The 19898-nt window shown below is 45.3% G+C and overlaps 1 protein-coding gene across 4 annotated transcripts in view; it reads left to right on the top strand.

The window, feature by feature from the left end:
• Positions 1-18162, top strand: part of TRIO (trio Rho guanine nucleotide exchange factor) — a 261688-nt gene extending 243526 nt beyond the window's left edge. For all 4 annotated transcript variants that reach the window (XM_044442897.1, XM_044442900.1, XM_044442898.1 and 1 more), the window contains exons 50-57: positions 2684-2822; positions 5160-5187; positions 6627-6789; positions 8508-8629; positions 8718-8796; positions 11265-11465; positions 12970-13108; positions 15654-18162. In XM_044442897.1, the coding sequence (XP_044298832.1) occupies positions 2684-2822; positions 5160-5187; positions 6627-6789; positions 8508-8629; positions 8718-8796; positions 11265-11465; positions 12970-13108; positions 15654-16196 (1414 nt within the window). In that variant the 3' untranslated portion in view covers positions 16197-18162. The remainder of the gene's footprint in view (positions 1-2683; positions 2823-5159; positions 5188-6626; positions 6790-8507; positions 8630-8717; positions 8797-11264; positions 11466-12969; positions 13109-15653) is intronic.
• The last annotated feature ends 1736 nt before the right edge of the window (positions 18163-19898 follow it).

Below are 19898 nucleotides of genomic sequence, written 5' to 3'. Positions count from 1 at the left end.
TCCCCCTTTAAATATTGTCTCAACTTTAAAATGCAGTGTTGAAGCTTTCCAGATTTAGTACTGGCATCATTGCCCAGTGGAAGGAATGAAAGAAAATGCATCTTTTATTTTATTTTTTATTTTGATTCATGATTGAAGGATGCTTCTCAAGTTGTGTTCTTACGGGAGCTGATGGCAGAGTAAGAGCCTCACAAAATATCTGGTTGCTTTTGCATTCCAAAGTGTCTTACACAAGACAATTCAAGTGTTTTATATAAAATAAAACTTTAGCATTCCTGAAGTGATACAACAGTCAGTGCTAGGACCCATCTTTAACATAATCTGAAATCAGCCACACTAGTATAGCTGAAAGGAGCATCTCTATCTGTGACTGGGAGGCGGAGGCAGCGTCAGGTCAGTCATGCCAGTGGTATGAAAAGGTAGGAGAAAATCAGGAGCTAGTCAAGGAAGTGGGGGCAGGGGCAGAAACCAGGTGGCTGGTGGAATATGGAGTAGAGAAGTGAGGTAAAGTGAACGTTTGAGAAAGGTCCAGTCCGAAACCTGACTTGGTCAAGTGGCATCTGTCACCCTGACTTTTAGTTGTACAAGGTTGGCACTGACGTAGTGGCAATTTAGACCGACTTCAAGAAGGCTGAGACAATGACTCCTGCCTAGTTGTACACTTCTGAGCTCTTTGGGTTGCAACTGATCATTTTCTACAAGAACCCAATTGCAATTCTAGCCTACTTTTTCTCCCCTGCGTATTGATCATCAGCTAATTTCCCACCCTATCTGATGAAAAATGCTTGACTCATTCGAGATGGTGAAAGCCAGCTATGAATCCCAACCAATTCAGAATTTGACTGCTCATTTAGTGACCACTACCCGCTGTTCTGAACATGTGAACCTTGTTTTGAAACATCTCTGTTTGTTACCATTTGGTTCAAGGCTCTGGTTAGGGCCGCAACAGAGAAAGGAAAGGATGTCATTAGCTGTTGTATTCTGCTTCTGAACAATTTCTGCTTCAGCTAGACAGTATAATAATTCTGTAATTTAAAGAACCGGTGCCTTACTTTGCTTTTCACCCCTTTTCCCTTTTATGACAAACCTTTTCGCTCGTGAGCCTGAGGGTATGGACTTGAGTAAAGTGTTTTATTTCTCTAGGCACTGGCCAGCCACAGAACGGCAGGCCTGTAGCTTGGAGTCTTACGCTTTCTCTCTTCTCTGAAGAATCTCTCCGTGCTCATTGCCTGTGTGGATGGGCCAGCATGGGAGTTGGGTGTTGTGGTTATTGCAGCCTGTTGCACGTCCAGGCTGGGAGGATTTGGATTCTAGAGGTCCAGATTCAGTGGTCCCTGACAAACGGACCCCGATCCTATGAGGCTGCTGGTTTCCACCACCCTAGGGGTCCTGACCAATTGAGGGTCTGTGTAAGATAAATGGCTCTGGGTTGGCCGCCAGGCAGGCAAGTTTAGCAGCAGCATGTGCTGAAAAACAACCAAGTTCATGTCAAATGCTGCACAGCTTTTATCTGCATCATTCCCACAAAAGAGCTCCCATGAGGCAAGAGATTTTTTTTTATTTGATTTGATTTGAATGCCGCCCAGTTAGCCAAAAGGGCTGTCTAGGCAATTCACAATATGTTATATATAACAGTTAAAATGATACCATTCATAATAAATGTAAAACAGTTTATAATATAAAAACCAGCAGTAGAAATAGAATCAATAATAAAAGCAGACGATATGCAATATGTTTGTAGTTAAAACACCTGAAGAATAATGGAGAACCCAGAAAAGATTACAATAAATCCATCTTATCCCACTAGGTTGAGCAGAACAACATTCTGAAACACAAGTATTCACTTACATATTCACTTATGCTATTTTATGCTGTTTAATATCCTAAGATCTCCAAGCAGGTCACAACACATACATAAGAATAAAACCAATACAAATAATGGCAGCACAATAAAAGTGATGGGTTTTCAAAAATTACAGCAAGACAATCGTTGCACAGTGTCATAACCCCTTACATGTTGGAGAGCGCCTGCATGAACAGAAATGTCTTCAAGAGTTGGCATCTATTCTACCTCTCTGAAAAGGCCTGAGGGATAGTCCAGGTGCTCCTGAGAAGTCCTACTTATGGCTGCAACTTGGAAACCACTATTAATAAGATGTCCTCTGAAGTTCTCAAGGGCTGACTGGGTGTACACAGGCAGTCAGCCACACGCAGACACATGTATCAGATAGTAGATAATTTTGCAGGGGTACACTATCCAGAAGTTCAGAATTTGATTTCAGTAAAGCAGGGAGACAAAGAGGATAGAACCCCAGATGATTGAACTCCCAGAAGCCCCTGCCAGAAGGCCACTACCCAGGAATTCTGGGAGTTGAAGCTGAAAATATCTGGAGATCTTTTTTCTGCCCACCCCTGCAGTAACAGGTGACTGGACCCACTTGTTAGCTATTCAGACAAGAGCCCAGAAGAAGTTACACCCTGGGCACTAGTTCCCGCTGAGGCAATAAACCAGTGACTGTTGCTGCTCACATAATTCATATTCTTCATTTGAAGAAACAGGCCCTTCAGTGTGTTATCCTTGACATGTTCTCTCATCTCCATGTTGACATAAACCCTTTTGCCAAGGCAAAATCACCCACAGCAAGTTCCAGCTAATTACTGTGCTGTTCTGTTCTGGCTTCAGGAAGTCATCATCTTGGCACACAGCACTCCGTCTAAGGAAGAAATCTGAGAAAAAAGATAAAGACGGCAAAAGGGAAGGCAAGTTAGAAAATGGTTACCGTAAATCGCGAGACGGACTTGCCAATAAGGTTTCCGTGAAGGTATTTTTTCCTGATATTGTCTTTTTAATCATTATCCTTTTGTGGGGGAAAGTGCCAACCTTTAAACTGTAAAACAAGCATCTTGTTGTAACATATAGGCTCTTTTACTCGGCATACATTTGCATCAGGACGCTTTGCTACCTGCTGTGTCTTTACATACAAAGTACTAAAGACCTGCATTCATCACGGATTTGTAAAGTTCACACTCTAACTCAGAGATTGTACTTCATAAAAGCTGCACTCCTAAATCAGCTTGCCTGAGAGTAAATCGCATGACAATGAGGTATTTATTTCTGAACAAGTATACTTAAGAACGTAATGTAAATATGATATGGAAGCTAGTAGGGTTATTACAGAGATTGGCTGGGTTGCATCTGCTGTATTCTGGAGGGTTAGAGAGCGTCCAACGGAGCCTGTGCTTCTGCACATCCCATGGAGTGAGTGGAACATAAAAGGATGCCTTATATTGAGTCCAGCCGTTGGGCCTTCTAGCCTGGGATCATTGCCACTGCCTGGCAGCAGCTTTTGGGAGTTTCAGGCAAAAATTTTTCCTTGTCCCAGCTGGAGATGCCAGGTTTGATTCTGGGGCCTTCGGCATGCCAGGCATGCGCTCTGCTAGCTTAGGATTAGAATAAGGGAAGCAAGAGAAAGCAATGCTCTCTTGGATGCTGGGAGATGCCAAGAGCCTGCAGCCCGAGTTGATGGTTGCGGTGTTGGTTGTGGTGTTGGAATGGGGGAAGGCTTCTTGATCCGAGAGGATGAAGACTGGCCTCCCTGAAGGTCAGGTGGTGGTTCTAAGGGAGTCACCACAGGAAAAACTTACAGGAGAGTTGCAGCCACAACAGGAGCAGAAGTCACTTGGTCTTTGCCTGCTCTGAGGTCCGTGCTGATCCTTTCGGCGTGGGGCCCTGGGCTGCCCAGCTTCACAGAGTAGGAGTCCTTCCTTAGGGAACAGCCAACTCACAGACAGGGGCTTCAGACAGTCAAGGGGAGGCCTGCTTGAAGACACCCTCGTTTGCAGAGGCCGCTTGCTGAACTTGCTCCTGGGATGCGCACACAGTCTGGCATCTGCTCCCTCGAGAGTTGCAGTTGATCCCCATTCTCTCTGCATTACAGAAGAGGCTCCAAATAAGTCTGTTTAACTTGGCTTTTAAAAATTGTTAGCAGGTTTTTAATGTTGATTTTATTCTGCTTCTGTCCTATTTTTTTTTAAATGTTTGTACACAGCCTTGGATGATTCCTTAAATCAGGAATGGAGAACCTTCACCCTGTTTACCATCTTAACAACTCTTCTGTGGATGTTTTATTAAATTTATTTTTATACATAAAAATAAACAAAATTTATTGCATTATATCCTGCCTTTTTTCCTTCAAGGAACCCAAGGCAGCTTACATAATTTCCTTCCCCTTCATGTTATCAGCACAAGCAGTGAGGTAGGTTAGGCTGAGCTTTATGGCCACATGGGGACTAGAACCTGGATCTCCCGAGTCTCAGTCCAATAGCGCAACCACTGCACCACGCTGGCTGCTCAGTGTGGGGTGATTCTTGCAAGGTTTGCGGCCCAGCATCCCTGTGGAAGGATCTCAAGAAGACTTGGGAGCTGATTCTGCATCCTGCTGGGAGGAGGACAAGGCGGAGGGGAATGGCTGCCGACAAGTCAAGGCTGCAGGAGTGGGGAGGTGGGAGGGAAGAGCTGAGATAACCAAGGAGGCCATTCTGAAACCATGGATTCCAAAGGAAGGAGTGGAAGAGGAGGAGGAGACAGTGCCGATCAGGGATCCAAAGGCTGGATATCAAATGAAAAGGGGGCATGCCACCGCGTTCCAAGCACTGGCAGCCAGAGATGCCACTCTGTGGAAGGACCTGCCCCGAGGAGAGGGTTGGAAGCCCAGCCAGCTTGAATGGGGGAGGAGGCACGCCTCTGGACTAATTTCGTGTCAACTTCCGTGCATTATGCCATGACCTGGAAAACCTGCTAAAGCTCAGAGGACTGGCATTGAGCTGCGCATCCTTTGATCCTTTGCCTCCTTCGTCGCATGGGGATTTTAGTCTGTAGCCAGAGGCCTTGTGTGCGTGTAACTCTCACATAATGAAAATTAGTTGATTGACACTACAACTGGGTAACTTGTCTGTAGAGGAAGGGGAAGATGGCATCTGACAATTATGATACGTACTCGTAGGTCACATTCTGATCAGAGGTGACCTCGTATGATTCAGTGCAGCTGACCAAAGATCACTAAGGAATATTTCGGACTGCACTTTTTAACCCTCTTGTCTTTAATAAAAAGCCGGAAAACTTTTCAAGCTGTTAATTCTGTTGAACTTCTCCTTTTCAGCTTCTCAACCCCAACTACATTTATGATGGTAAGTTGAGATTAAGTTCACAGTTGCAAAATCATGAAAATACATGTTTCATATAGCCTTAAAAAGGTAAAGAATTCATACTAAAATGCATTTACATCCAAACGGTTCTTATAAAATTAACCGGGACATAGTTATAGTGAATGATATGTAATAACATCAGAAAGGATTGATGAACCTGTGGAGTTATCAGAGGGTAGTTTCTGTGACATTGCCTTTAAGAATCTGGGGCCGCAAAACTTCAACCATTTCCTAATGAGTAGATCATTAGGAGTGAGCCATGGGAATTTGTACTAAGCAAGAGGGATCAATAAAGTTCAGGCCATGCCGGAAGAATTAGTTGGCCTGGCTAAAAGCTTTTGATTTCAGAAGCAGAGATTCAGTATATCAAAGAGGCACAGTTCACCTGCATCATGCATCGTCTCTTGGTCATCTTTGTGTTATGGAAAAGTGGCAGTAGTTGCTTTGGAGAAATGCTCTTCCGGCATACATTTGCCTCTTACTTTGTAGACTTCTCCTTAAGCCAAGAAGAAATGGCTCTTAGGTCTGGGCTTCCCGTGAATCACAGTAGGGCGGTAGACATTGAGGTGATGGGGTGGAATGTACCACTTCAGACTGCAGGTGAGGAAGAGCTGAGTATGCCTTAGAATTTAGAATATGGAAAATCAGCCTGGATCTACAGGGGAAGCTGAGCAAAGTATTAGGATCTTGGGCTGTTTGCATGGACTGTAGCACTTTGAACTCCAAGTGGAGGAGAACGTGTTTCCATATTTAAAATGGCCCATGCAAATCTATTACAGTTGATATAGCAATATGTCCCAGAGGCTATAAGTTAAATACCATGTATATAACTACCTTTGAAAAATATCTGTCAGATGATACAGAGCTGCAGAGTTAGCAGAACACATGCAGGGTAGGGCTAGAACCCTATATAAGGGCCCATAGTAGTAAAGGTAGAGGAGGTGCAGGAATTATATTCCACTATGCATCTTGTGGCCTGTTCAGAGTTTATTCTCCTGCAAGGGATTCTCCCGGGGAGATACAGGGAGTAGACTTAGTCTTTCCCAGTCCACCTCATTCTCTGTTCCATGGAGAGGAATAGACAACAGAATTCTTACAAGTGAGATTAATTCTCCAGGACTAGGAATCATCCCATGTGCAAATGACCACAGGATTCCCGGTGCTGCATTTCTGTCTCCCAGTGCACGTGCTGGGGGGATCCCACACCCCACTGCGCATTGCCCTCTGGGGAGAACTGGGGGCACCTTCCCACATTTTTGCCGGGCTCAAGGGATTTCACTGTGGAATGTGACCCCAGGGAAGCAGAGAGCACTTTGTAAGGGGCAACGTTTGAATCGCCTCGTAATGCTGCCTGCAGAAAGCGCGAAGGGCAAGAAATGGCGCCTGAACCCTATCATGGCAACTGCTTCTTTCTCTGTCAGTCCCCCCAGAATTTATAGTACCGTTAAGTGAGACGACATGCGAGATAGGAGAGACTGTCATTCTCAAGTGCAGAGTCTGTGGTCGTCCCAAAGCTTCAGTAACTTGGAAGGCTCCCGATCATAGCACACTGAGCAACGGTAGTCGCCACAGCATCTCGTACAGGTACGGCTCGCCTGTTTTTGTGCCATTTATTTTATTTATAGCCCATCTTTTTCTCTCTCAAGGAACTCGAGGAGGCTTATATAATTCTCCTTTTCTCCTCTCAGTCTTCTCCCCACAACAACAACCCTGTGAGGTAGGTTGGGCTGAGAGTCTGCGAGTGGTCCAGAATCGCCCAGTGAGCTCCATGGTTGGGAGGGGACTAGAACCAGGAGTTCCTGTGTCCCAGCCCGGCACTCTTAACCACGGCACCACACTCGCTTCTTACGTATTGCATGTGCAGTACTTGAGTAAGGTAGCCACCCCGCTCCCCACTTCAGAGGAACTGTGGATTCACAAACTCACACACTGTCCATCCAGCGTGGGTCACAAGCTGTTGCTGCTGTTGGTGGGAGGAGGCGCCCCTACTGCCTCCCACAAGTCCAACGTCCAAAGTAACCACAGCAGGAGCAAAGAAAAAATGCAGGCATCTACGTCTGTGTAGGCCTGGACCCATTACCGTGGCCAAGAAGGATGTATTGCACCAACGGATGAGCCTGTTACACGTGCTGAAACCATGCAGTCTTCTGCAGGCCCCAAAGAAGCATCCCTTCCTTATACATTTCTGATGAAGCACAGCACTCCCTGTCTAATCGCTGCCCAGAGCTGCCCCAAACTATGGTTTCTAAGTGCATGTATTTGCCCTGGAGTTGTCTTTGGGAGGAACTAGGCCGCTGTGCTTGTAGGAATGGCACAGCAGGAGGGGTGGTGGGGAGGAGATAGGAGGTCTGCTCAAGAAGTCAGGCCATGGAGATAGAGCGGGGAGCAGGAGGGAGGCGGGGAATAAGAAGCTTCCCCAGTGGGGCCTGTGGGATGGGTCCCGGCAGCAGCTGTGGCTGAGTGCAAGCAGCTTCTCCTCTGGGGCAAAGGGGCTGCAACACCAAATACCGCCTGGAGGAGAGGGGTGTGGAGAGCTAGAGCAATGCCAACAGTTGCCTTGGAGAGGGGAGGGGAAGGGGGCACACAGAAATAGCCGAGCTGTGTTCAGAACACAAGGAGCTGACAGATTTCACAAGAAACCAAGCAGGCACTGGGGCAACAGAGGGATGGGGAACCTTCCCAGCAGGAGGCAGCAAACACGTTTGCAAGGGATCCCCGGATATGGGTTGTGCTGCAAAGACTCTTGGGATACATTCCATTTCCAATGGGAGGCCTGGAGGGAAGGAGGGGTGGAATTGGCCAGTGGGGAGTTCCTTGAACAACTCCTGCACGACCCCGAAAGTCCAGGGGTTCTCCTCAGCATTTCTGATTTTAGTTATTCCGCATTGCTTTTAAAACCTGCTCAGTTAATCGTAGCAAATTATTTTGTAGAGAAGATTGTGTAAGATATATAAATGAGTTGTAACAGACACACTGAAAAAGGAGAACAAATGATTGCATAATGAGTAGCTTAGAGGCCTGTGTTCGGTTATAACCATGTGTGGATTTGCATGCACAAAGCTGTTGACTGACGTTTGCTTGTGATATTATCTACTGAAAGGGCTAATACTGTAACAGAAAAACCTGAGCAGTGAAGGGTGCCTACATTAAAAGGATGGAGGACATTTGGCTATGATTTGATTTCATTTAATTTAATTTAAAAACATTTCTATCTGGTGTTGCACTAAACGTCTCAAGACGGCTTACAAAACATAAAAGCAGTATCTATATCTCACAGCCTCACAGTTTATTATATTTTGCAGTGATTTAGGAGAAGCAACTCTGAAAATCATTGGTGTAACCACAGAAGATGATGGTATCTATACCTGTATAGCTGCAAATGATATGGGTTCCGTTTCATCTTCGGCCAGTCTGCGGGTTTTAGGTGAGTTTCAGGTAAAAATGCACACAATAACAGATCAGGATGCATTCTGCACCTGGCATACCTGATGCAAATTTCCCCCCTTTTTCAGGTCCTGGAAGTGATGGGATGATAGTAACCTGGAAGGATAACTTTGATTCCCTTTACAGTGAAGTGGCTGAGCTTGGCAGGTATGGTTCTGCCTACACATTTCACCTTGAACGTTAAGTGACTATCTATGTATCGATGCACTAGCACAATACTCACCCACACAGATAAGTCAAGGCCAGGTACTTTAAGGGAAGCATTTACACCGCAAGACTAGAGGTGGTAAAGCCAGGCCTTTCTGAAGCCGGACTATGGATGCATCCATACCGTGCCTTGCAGAAGTATCTGACAGCCACATTTTCCTTTGACTTTTCCACATTTTGTTGTGTTACAACCTGAAATTGGAATGAATTAAACTGACATTGTTACCGCTTGATGTACAAAAGATGCTCCATGCTGTGGAAGTGTGGAATATTTATATTGTGGCACAAAAGCTACGCAAATGAAAACATCCTGGCAGTTGTTGGTTGCGTAGCACTTCACCCCCTTTGTTGTGGCATGACTCAATAAGCTCGGTTTATTTAGCAACGCTCTCTGCCTTGAGAAGTCCATACTGGGAGCCACTGAATGGAATTGCTGGTGTGCAGTTCCAGTGCCGCATGACCTGTGGCACGATACAGCTGTTTCTGGCAGGCCCCAGAGTTTGTTGGCATCAAGTTCCAAGTTTCTGAAAAGGCATGTGGGAGACACAGCAAACATGTGGGAAAAGGTTCTCTGGTTTGATGAAACCCAAACTGAACTTCTTGGCCTTGCTGCAAAACTCTGTGTAAACCACCCAGGTATTTCTGGCGATTAGGTGGCAGAGAATTACAATGAATAACAGTAACCATACAAGTAATAATAAGCAGTGCTTATGGCTCTGAGAACATCACCCCCTCGGTGAAGCGTGGTGGAGGCAGCGTCATGTTGTGGAGGCGCTGGAAAACTGGTGGGATTGAGGGCAAGCTGGGAGAGCCAGATACAGAACAGATCTAGAGGAAGACCTGTTGCAGTCTTCAGGGGACCTGGGACGGGCCCAGGTCCAGCAGGACAGGGACGCTAGCCACATGCCTGGAATAACACTGGGGCAGCTTAAAAGCAAGATCCTGAATGTCCTGGAATGGCCCAGTCAAGCACCGGCCTCGATCCGACTGAGAATCTGTGGGAAGGTTTGAACGCTGCTGTTCACCTACCGTCTGCATCCAGCGCGGCAGAGCTGGAACAGTTTTGCCAGGAAGAATGGGCGAACTCTGCAGGATCCAGCTTGAGGCTCACCCAAGAAGACCCACAACAGGAATTGCTGCCCAAGGTGCTTCTACCAAGTCTTGACCTGGGAAGTGGGGAGTGAATGCTTATGCTTTTTTGTTCCTGGTCGGCTCACTCAGTGGCTTTGGGCCAGTCACTGACTCTCCGTCTCACCTGCTTCACAGAGTTGCGAGGTTAAGAGGAGAGGAGGGGCATTATGGGAGCTGCCTTGAGTTCCTTGAAGGAAAAAAGGCAGGATATCAATAAGCAAACACAACAAAACGTGGAAAAGTCGAAGGAAGGAGAATACTGCAAGACACAATGCCGTGCATTATGCTATGCAGTGCAGGCTAAGACTGATTACTGGTGATGATCTGAAATTCAGCTCACCATCTCAGCTCCTCTTTGCAGAAGCTACTGGATCTGCATGAGACTAGATGGTTGGAACAAGGCTCTCTCATGGTTCTAGTAACACGTGAACCAGGCAAGGTGAAAACCTTGGAGAGATTGGTGTGCAGTATTGTTGAACAGTCCTTCCACAGATGGCTTGTCTCTGAAAATAATGAAAGTGCTCCTGTGATAACTGTGTGTGGATTTATATGTGTGCAAGTGTGTATATGTAAGCAACTACTTTCCAACATAAGCACTTGATCTTTAGATGATAACCCAGAAATAAGCAAGCAAGGCCAAGCTAACTTAATTTAATCATATTAAGCAATGTTTATTTATGTATTTATTTAAGAGATATCTGGGCTGTCTTTTTGGAGAAAGTCTAAGATTAATTTGTATCACTTTGTTGTGGTACCTCGGCTCACGAACTTAATCCATTCCAGGACTCTGGTCTCGACCCAAATTGGCTGTGAGCCAAGTCAAATTTCCCCATAAGATTCAATGTATATAAGGTTAATCCGTTCTGTAACCATTTTTTTAATCACAAAAATTTGAAACAAAGTGACAAAGAACAAGAAAGATTGCAGCCATCCCCCTCCCAGCACAATCACGGCCATCTCCCCCCCCCCCCCGCAAGTATGACCACAATCGCGCCCGTGCAGGGAAGTCAGGCATGATCTTGGTCGTCACCCGATGCAGAGTTCGCAGCCTGTGGAAAAAAATTTCTGAAATTTGACCCAATTTGGTTGTGAACTGAGGCATTCGTGAGCCAAGGTTCCACTGTACATGCTGCAGAATTGGGATACTTTGTTTCCATTTCAAAGATTTTCTGTTAGTTCAACACTAGCTTTGAATGTTCATGTCTTCAGGGGTGAGATATGGGAATGGACTTTAGGCTCTGTCTTTCAATTATCTGTCTTTTTACCTTTTTTCCTAGGGGCAGGTTTTCTGTCATTAAGAGATGTGATCAAAAGGGGACCAAGCGAGAAGTAGCCGCTAAGTTCATAAATAAGAAATTAATGAAACGAGATCAGGTCACCCATGAGCTCGGAATTATGCAGAATCTCCAACACCCTCAGCTTGTCGGCCTTCTTGATACCTTTGAAACTTCCACCAGCTACATCTTGGTGTTAGAGATGTGTGTGGCTTCTAATTTACTTAATGCAAATATTTAACTCCTTTTTAATATCAAATAATTGTTTGTTTTAATTTTCATTTGGGCATAGCTGTATAACTACCTATGTGTGGTACATGTTTGTCCAAAACAGGTGACAGTTTTGAGAATACTATTTTAGCTCCATATCAAGATTTAAATGTAGCACTGTTGGTGTGGCCATGGAAGGCAAAGGATTGCCAGTGAAAATACTGGCATAGCCAATCCTGTGACACTTTCGTTTATGTTCAGTATTCATTATATTGTAGTCTTTATCTTCAGCATCCCTAGTGGAGGGCAAGTCTCATCAAGGTTTTTTTTCCATCTGTAGGTTTTGAACCAGATCCAGTGAGAACAAAATGGTACCCTCCTGGATGCAGTGTTGCTTAGAGGGATTCCATCTGACATTATGTGCTCGAATTTGTATGCATGGAATCCTGCATCCAGTGAAACAGAGCATTCTGGAAATGCTGAGAAAGGGTCCTTACCTGCAAAAGCACTAGGCACCCCTCCCTCCCTCTGCCTCTGCCTCTGCCTCTCCCTCTGCCTCTCCCTCTCCCTGCCTTTCCCTCTGCCTCTCCCTCTGCCTCTGCCTCTCCCACTCCCTCTGCCTCTCCCTCTCCCTCTGCCTGTCCCTCTCCCTCTGCTTCTCCCTCTCCCTGCCTCTGCCTTTCCCTCTGCCTCTCCCTCTCCCTCTGCCTCTCCCTCTGCCTCTGCCTCTCTCAAGGTCACTAGAATGTATTATGTATGGTTAGTCCTAGGTATTGGGGAAAGAAGGGCAGGAAGCAAAGGGAGTGCTTTGGATTCACACAAAGCGCATGCACATTCTCTCTTTACTATCTGAAGTTGGTCAGTATTTTGTACTCTAATTTTCTAGAGGTTCAGTGTCATTTTCAATGTAACAGTACATTTTAAAAGTCCAGGACTGCCTTCAGTGCGATGGAGCAACCTACTTCCAGTGGCACCATGATAAAGGCTAAAGTTAGTATCTGAATGGTGCAGCAAGAACTGTGAAAGTGTTAGGGTTCGGCGAGTGGTTAATCATCCAGAAAGTAACCTGGCTTGGCATGTGTAGGACAGAGTAGGTCACATGAAACGTTTTGCCTGATTATCAAGAGAAAATGTGCTCTTCGAGTGTGGTTCATTTAAAGGGGACATCACGTGAATACTAGGCGGTAGGCCGTGCTTGTTCCTGGCACAGCCTTCAGCACTGAGCGTGCTTCCGGACCCCCGCACTTCATCAGTGCAGTGAAGACGCTTGCTCACGAGCAGGGGCACGGCCCCATTCCTTGGTAATTGCCTGATGCCCTCTTCCCATGTGCCAGGCATGAAGGGAGCTCCCTAAATCAGAAAATCACAAAAACCCAGGAAAGAGCTGCTTTATCAGCAGTTAAACTAGAAAGGTGCTGAAATGTTGAAAGACCAGCTTGTGTTATTTCCACCCCCTCCTAAATATGAACAAATTAATGTTATATTAATGTTTCCATAGGGCCAACCAGGGGCGCCTTCTGGACTATATTGTGCAATGGGGAAACCTCACTGAAGGAAAGATCAAGCAGTACCTGGGGGAGATTCTGGAAGCTGTACAGTATCTTCACAATTGCAGAATAGTGCACTTGGACCTAAAGGTGAAGTGGGTAACAGGTTTTTCTCCCCTAAGCGCACTCAGTAACAGTCGCAGATACACGGCATACGTCAGGGCGTCTCGGAAGTTCTAAGTAGCAGGTGTCCTTTCGTCCCCTTGTAAAGAAGGTACAGCTCATCTCTTTATAGTACAGAGGCCCAATCTGCTGTGAGAGGCTTGTGAATAAGGCGTCTTTCTAAAGGAAACATTGTACAGTTGTGTCCACACACATATCCAGATAAAAGCTCAAACCGGAAATTGTGCTTGTTGGCATGCTACACACCCTTTCATAAACAACAGAGAGGGAGGGAAAGAATTTGTCTTCTGCATGCATATCTTGAGATTTAGGCTGCACAAAATTAGGCAGTAAGGAAAAATGAAGGGTTTTTTTAAAAGACATTCATATGAAAAGTTATTTGTCTCCCATCATCAGTTAACGCAAGTGTAAGTATTAAGTTTGACATGGGAGTTCTCTGACCAAAACTCACAGTAACTTGTCCTCATCCAAAAGGCAGCCAGTGGGAGGGATGCAGATTTGGGGCATGCCGGGGCTTAATCCTTCTCCCTGTGCCAGTCTCCCACTGCTACCCCCCCAAAGCCAGGAGCTGCACGGGGGGGTCCTGCAGTGTGCCCAGGTGGCCGACTGCAGCTGCAGGATCAGGCATCTGGATCCTGTCTGTCGCACGTTGGAGCTGCAGGGTCAGACTTCTCCCTGATGGGCACCACACACAGCCATGCACAGGCATCCATGCGCCCCGCAGCTGCTTTGAGCAGGCAGAAACGCTGTCAAGAGCAGCCCTCCGTCCGTCCCCTCATTCACGTTTATTTTTATCTGCAGTCCAGGAAACGCGGGTTGGGGTCTCATAGCTGAGTCACCTGTCCCACTGTGCTGTGTGCGACATCTATTTTGGAATGCTGTACAAGCCCTCACCCTTCCCATTGATCTTGCAAAGTGAAGAATTTAAAATGGTCGTGCTTTTCAGGTGTTGGCTGCCCTCCAAAGCTTGAAGCACAAGCCCAGCCCACCGCTTGCTTTTTGATCATTACCCACCCTGGTTTATTGGAAGATCAAAGGAGGGACTCTGCACCTGGGTCCTGGAGGGTGCTGGCCACATTAAAAATAGCCATGGTTACACTGCTCCTAAAAAAAACCAAACTCTGGACCCAGGTGGCATGAATAATTGTAGACCTGTTGATTCTTCTGACCTCTCAGCAGCTTTCAGTACCATCCTTCTGGAGCAGCTTGTTAGGTTGTGAGTAGGAGGCACCATGTTGCCCTGGCTCTGCTCTACCTGGCGGACCGTCTCCAGATGGTGGTGCTGGGGGATTATGGCTCTGTGCCCCGGCACTTGTGTCATGGAGTGCTGCAGGGGTTGATTTTATCCCCCATGCTTTTCAATATGTACACGAAATTGCTGGGAGAGGTCATCAGGAAGCTGGGGCTGAAATGCCGTCAATATGCTGATACTCCGCTCGGCCTCTCATTTTCATCTGACCCAGGTGTGGTGGTCTCTACCCCCAGCTAGTGTCTGGACTAGGCAATAGGTCGGATGAGGGCCGACAAGCTCAAGCTCACTCTTGATAAGACTGAAGTGCTGGTGATGCATAAATGCCCATTCCAACTGGGAGATTGTAAAGCTGAGGCTGTACTCCCTCTGAAGGACAAGCTCTGTAGTTTGGAGGTGCTCCTGGAACCCAAGCTCTCCCTGGTTGCCCAGGTGGGCTTTGTTGCCAGGACCACCTTTAATCCGCTTTGGCTGATTTACTAGCTGTGCTTCTACTCAGATGAGGGTAGTCTTGCCAGTCATTCATGCACTGGTAACCTCCAGACTGGACTGCTGCAGTGCACTATACGTGGGGCTTCCCTTGAAGACAGCCCAGACTCTTCAGATGCTCCAGAACAGGGCAGCACAGCTGTTGACGAGGACCAGTTCTTACGAACATATTCCACTGCTGCCTGTTCCTGTCTGGGAGGAATTCGGGATTTTGACTTGGACATGCAAACAGCTCAGGGCCACAGTATCTTAGGGAGTGCCTTATTCCATATATACCTGCCCGTTGTCCAAGATCTTCAACTGGGCCCCTCCTATGGGTTCCTCCTCACAAAGAGGTTAAGGGGGAGGCTGCATGGAGGGACTTTGCTGTGGTGGCACCCCAGTCATGGAACACTCTACTGCCAAAGATTCCACAGGCTCCTCCCTCATTGAGTTTCAGGCACCTGCCAAAAACTTTAGTTTTCCGACGCACCTTTGGCCCCATATAGTCCATTTCAGTGCATGGTTTTCTAATTGTATTAATGTATGTTCTATTTTTATTTCATTTCCTGGTTGTGATTTTATTTTGTTTATTATTATATTGTAATTGTATTACTTTATTATTGTTATTTGTTTTTATATTGCAATGGCTGCTCAGACAGCATGTTGCTAACGGACAGCTTTTAAACAAACTCTGTAAATTAATTAATTAGTAACAAATGGGGAAGCTGCAGGGTAAAGCTGCTTAAAGCATTGGTGCTGGTTTGCCATCTTACCCTCCTCTGTGTCTTCCAGCCTGAAAACATTCTGGTGGATAAGAGCTTGGCCAAAGCGACCATCAGACTGGCTGACTTTGGAGATGCGGTCCAGCTCAACACCACCTACTACATCCACCAGTTACTTGGGAACCCAGAGTTTGCAGCTCCCGAAATTATCCTTGGAAATCCCGTCTCCCTGACCTCAGATGTGTGGAGCATTGGAGTGCTCACATACGTCCTCCTTAGTGGCGTGTCTCCTTTCCTGGATGAAAGTGTAGAGGAAACCTGCCTGAACATTTGTCGCTTAGACTTTAGCTTCCCAGATGACTACTTCAAAGGAGTGAGCCAGAAGGCCAAAGATTTTGTCAGTTTCCTCTTGCAGGATGACCCAGCCAAGCGTCCTTCTGCTGCACTGGCCCTCCAGGAGCAGTGGCTGCAGCCAGACAGTGCCAAAAGTGCTGACAGTGTCGACACAGCCAGACTGACTTCATTCATTGAGCGGCGAAAACACCAGAACGATGTTCGACCCATTTGTAGCATTAAAAACTTCCTACAGAGCAGGCTCTTGCCAAAAGTTTAAACTTATCTTTGATGTTCTCTCTCATTCTCTTTCACCTGTCACTTAAACTGAGGATGAAGCTCTCCTGCCAATCAGCTGTTGACTTGAATTTGGGGTGAAGAAAAAAAAAAGCCAATCAGCTGCTAGCATGTTCATCGTGTGGAAATGCATTCCAAGTAGATCTACGCACGGTTGTACTTGGGACTAGCAGTGCAAAACTATGTTGGGGTGGAGGACTACAACACTGTACTCTGCAAAAGGCAATGAAGAACTTTACACTTAATACAGTATTTTATTCAGGTTTCTGCAAAAAAAAAAATCCTTTTTTAAAAGCATCAACAAGAATTAAAATTTTGCAAATGATCTTAACTCGCATTTTCAAGATTTTCGACAAAGGACATATGCCTATGTTCAAAGCACTGGTATTAAGAGACAAGATGCAGACACTGACACTTAAAGATGACCGAACAGAATGGATGCCTCCCTAGTTGGCCTCCGTTTTGGACCATCTTGTTTTCGTTTTCTTTTTTTGGACTCGGACATAGAGCTTCCCAGTTGCCTCGCCTGTGTATCCTGCATAGCAGTGCACTGAGATCAGACTCTGCTTCTAAGTGCATCCAACCTCAAGATTTTTGCATACAAATAGAATGAACCATTTTGCTCTGATGAAATGTAGGCCTTACTTGTAAATAGACTCACCTGCCTTCAGTCTGTGTCTCTTTCTTTTCCCCCGACCTCTCCTCCCCGCTCTCCCTGTTTCCTCTCCATTACTGCCCCCTAAATGGTGGTATGCCACTGTGCGGGTCTTCAGTTCAGGTCAGCCTTGGCTTGACCTATCAGAAAAGAACTCCTGGCTTGGTGTCCAAGAGGCCAGCCTCTGTCATCAAGCAGCATACAGCAGGAAGAAAATACTGTAAATGCACTCACTTTGGGATTTTTTTTATTTCATATCATGTGCAATGTTGTGGCTTTAACATTTTATGCAACTATTTATGAGGACCTCTGTTGTAACTGTAATAAATATATAGAAAAAAGCACATTCATAGTATGGTGAGCTTTATGACTTTGTTTTCGGTTGAAATTTCCATGGGTGCAATTGGGGAGGGTTCAGATTTATCCCTGTGTCATTGAACTTTATTTGAAATTTAGGATTAGTTTAGGATTTAGTTCAAAAGTCAGACTGGCTTAAAAATATTGTAAAATTATTTTCATCTCCTGAAATGCAAACTGGATGAAAATAGGGTGACGTTTTTGAAGTTTATTTTGTTTGTTTGCTCGCTCGTTCGTTCGTTTGTTGTTCAAAATGCCAAAGCATTATTTGTCGTCATCCCGCTGGCTATGCCAGAAAGCGATCCCTACTTTTTAGAATATTCACATTTGTCTATTGGTTTCTGTACAATAATTGAATGAATGTTGTGCTCTTTGAAGAAAATACTGTCTATTCGTTACAATCAAGGAGAAGACCAGAACCTGAAAATAATGTCTCTTTGAAAAATAAAAAGTGTTTTGAAAGTAGGCAATATGTGAGATATTGAGACATTGATGGTTTTCTGTGTATCTGAGCTGATCTGGATTTTCAAGTTCTCCCTGGTTCTCTTTATACGTGATGCCTGTTGAAACGAACGAAGCCTGCATCCCATAACAATCTGTCTTAAACCATAATCTGGCTCTGGTTTTAATTTTAATATTTGCAGCTTCTGTTGTAATCTATTTATTTCTCTTTTGTTTTTTGTAAAGTTGTACAGAAACTTTTAAAAACAATAATTAAAATCAAAACTGGATGGATGTGAATTCATACCAGCCATAACTTTTTTTTTTGTGCTTGTGAATTATAATTTCATTTCTTATTTTGGTCAACATTTTGCTTTTATTTTGCATGTATATTTCTTTGTACAGTGATGTTGTCTGTTTACACAGTGTGATGTGATGTAAATATTTTATTTTGCCATCAGTTATTTTTAAAAAAAATTAAACGTATTTAACAGATGAGCCTGATTTTTTTATTGAAAGAAGCTTGGAGCTTTCCAGTAGCTCCAAGATAATTTGTGGAGTTTTCTTTTACTTTAAGAATTACTATTAGAAAGCATGTTCAGTGTTTCAACAAACGAAAAAGGAGGTAGGACAGGAAAACCTTTCCTGCTGCAGCCAAACAAAGGCAGACATTAGATCTACCCTGTTACAGTCTGTTTCCCCTGCGCCCAGAGCGGTAGTTGTTGCAAAATACTGTCCAGACTAGAGGAAGCGCAGCTGTGTTGCAGAGATGAAGCATTTCTCTTGTGCTTGCACACTATCTGCCTACTGCCCATTTAGATGTTTTTGCAGCATCCGACGGCCATAGAATCGCTTGGATTCCCAGCACAGATCAGATCCAGCCTTGCCACTCAGGATCTATCTTGGTGGGCCCTCTCTGCACAGCGGAGCAAAAAGAACCGTGTTGGCTGCATCTCTGTGGTTGTAAAGCGGCCTCAGAGAAGGAGTTTCGCAGGTGGGCAAGGCCAGTGCTGCCAAGGTACCACATTTGCTGGCGGTGCCTCAGCCTCTTTCTCCCACCTTCCAAAGCGCCACAGTTAAGCCATCTCGCTGCTTTGCAGGAGAGGGTGCAGAGGTGAGCTCTGCTTTCCATGGATGCCCAGAATGCTCCCAGTTCAGAGGGTTCCAGGCAGCCCTGAATACTGTGCCCTTACCATTGCACTGACCCTTTTGGGAGGTGTTCTTATCTGGGGATGTTCTTAGCTGTCATTTAGTCACCAGCTGAAGATCTTGGTTTTCCAAATGCTTTAATTCCCTGAACTAGTTTGAGGACCATTGTTGAGGGCTGCTTTGCATTGCTTCATCAGTCCCCAGAGTCCCCATAAATGGTTTACTGGATGAAACTAGCATAGGCGTGAGGGAAGGATACTAAAGAATTGCTTCAGAAAGCAGAAAGTCAGTGCCTCGAGTAAATAAACCAAGTGGTGAGATGGCTTAGTTGAACAAAATTGCTATTCCAAAAGAAATGGTGTATGTTTCACCTAAGCTCCTTGTTGGTTTCACTGGTTTCTAAAAACTGAGTAAGAGCAGGCACTCTTACTTCTATGACAGAGCATTTTGTATTCGTTCCTTGCCCTCCATCTCCCAACAATTTAAATAGGAGAGCAGCATACAGAGACCTCAAAAATGTATAAGCATTATGTTCCATGTTGTCTGCATGAAGGTGTCTCCTAAGGGATCAGCTGGAGTTGATGTTCTTGGGAAGCTTTTAAATAAGCATGCATTTGTCAAAATTTGCTTTTTATACTCTGATCAGAGAAGTTGCAATGCATAAAGTAGGAGCATGTGTGGAGTTGCAAGGAAAATGATCTGTATTCTGATGAAGCCACATTACCAGCACTGAAGAGTTTTAATCCCAATTCTCTATACAGGGAATACATTGCAAGCTTGCAGGGATGAAGATCTCCAGCAATTCCAATGGAAGGAAGAGTTCTATAAGACAAGCAAAGGCCTTAATACCTATTGGGAAAGGGGCCCAGAAGGAAGGGAATGTAAGGTGAAGAGAGGCAGATAGCTAAAGGCACAAGGCAAAGTGAACAAGTATGGGTTACAGAAGCCCCACGAGAGATCAGGGCCTGAGGAAAAGATTTGGAGGCTGAGAATAAAGGGCCTGTCTAAACGAAGGCTCAGACGTCTTTGAGTTGCTAACACTGTAGACTGTTCCGATTTTAAGGTGGCTTTGGGCTAGAATAA

Source organism: Varanus komodoensis, unplaced genomic scaffold (genome assembly GCF_004798865.1).
Source record: "Varanus komodoensis strain SLA01 unplaced genomic scaffold, ASM479886v1 scaffold40, whole genome shotgun sequence".
Lineage (NCBI taxonomy): Eukaryota > Metazoa > Chordata > Lepidosauria > Squamata > Varanidae > Varanus > Varanus komodoensis.
The sequence above is the reverse complement of the archived record's forward strand: the minus strand, read 5'-3'. Positions and strand labels throughout refer to the sequence as shown.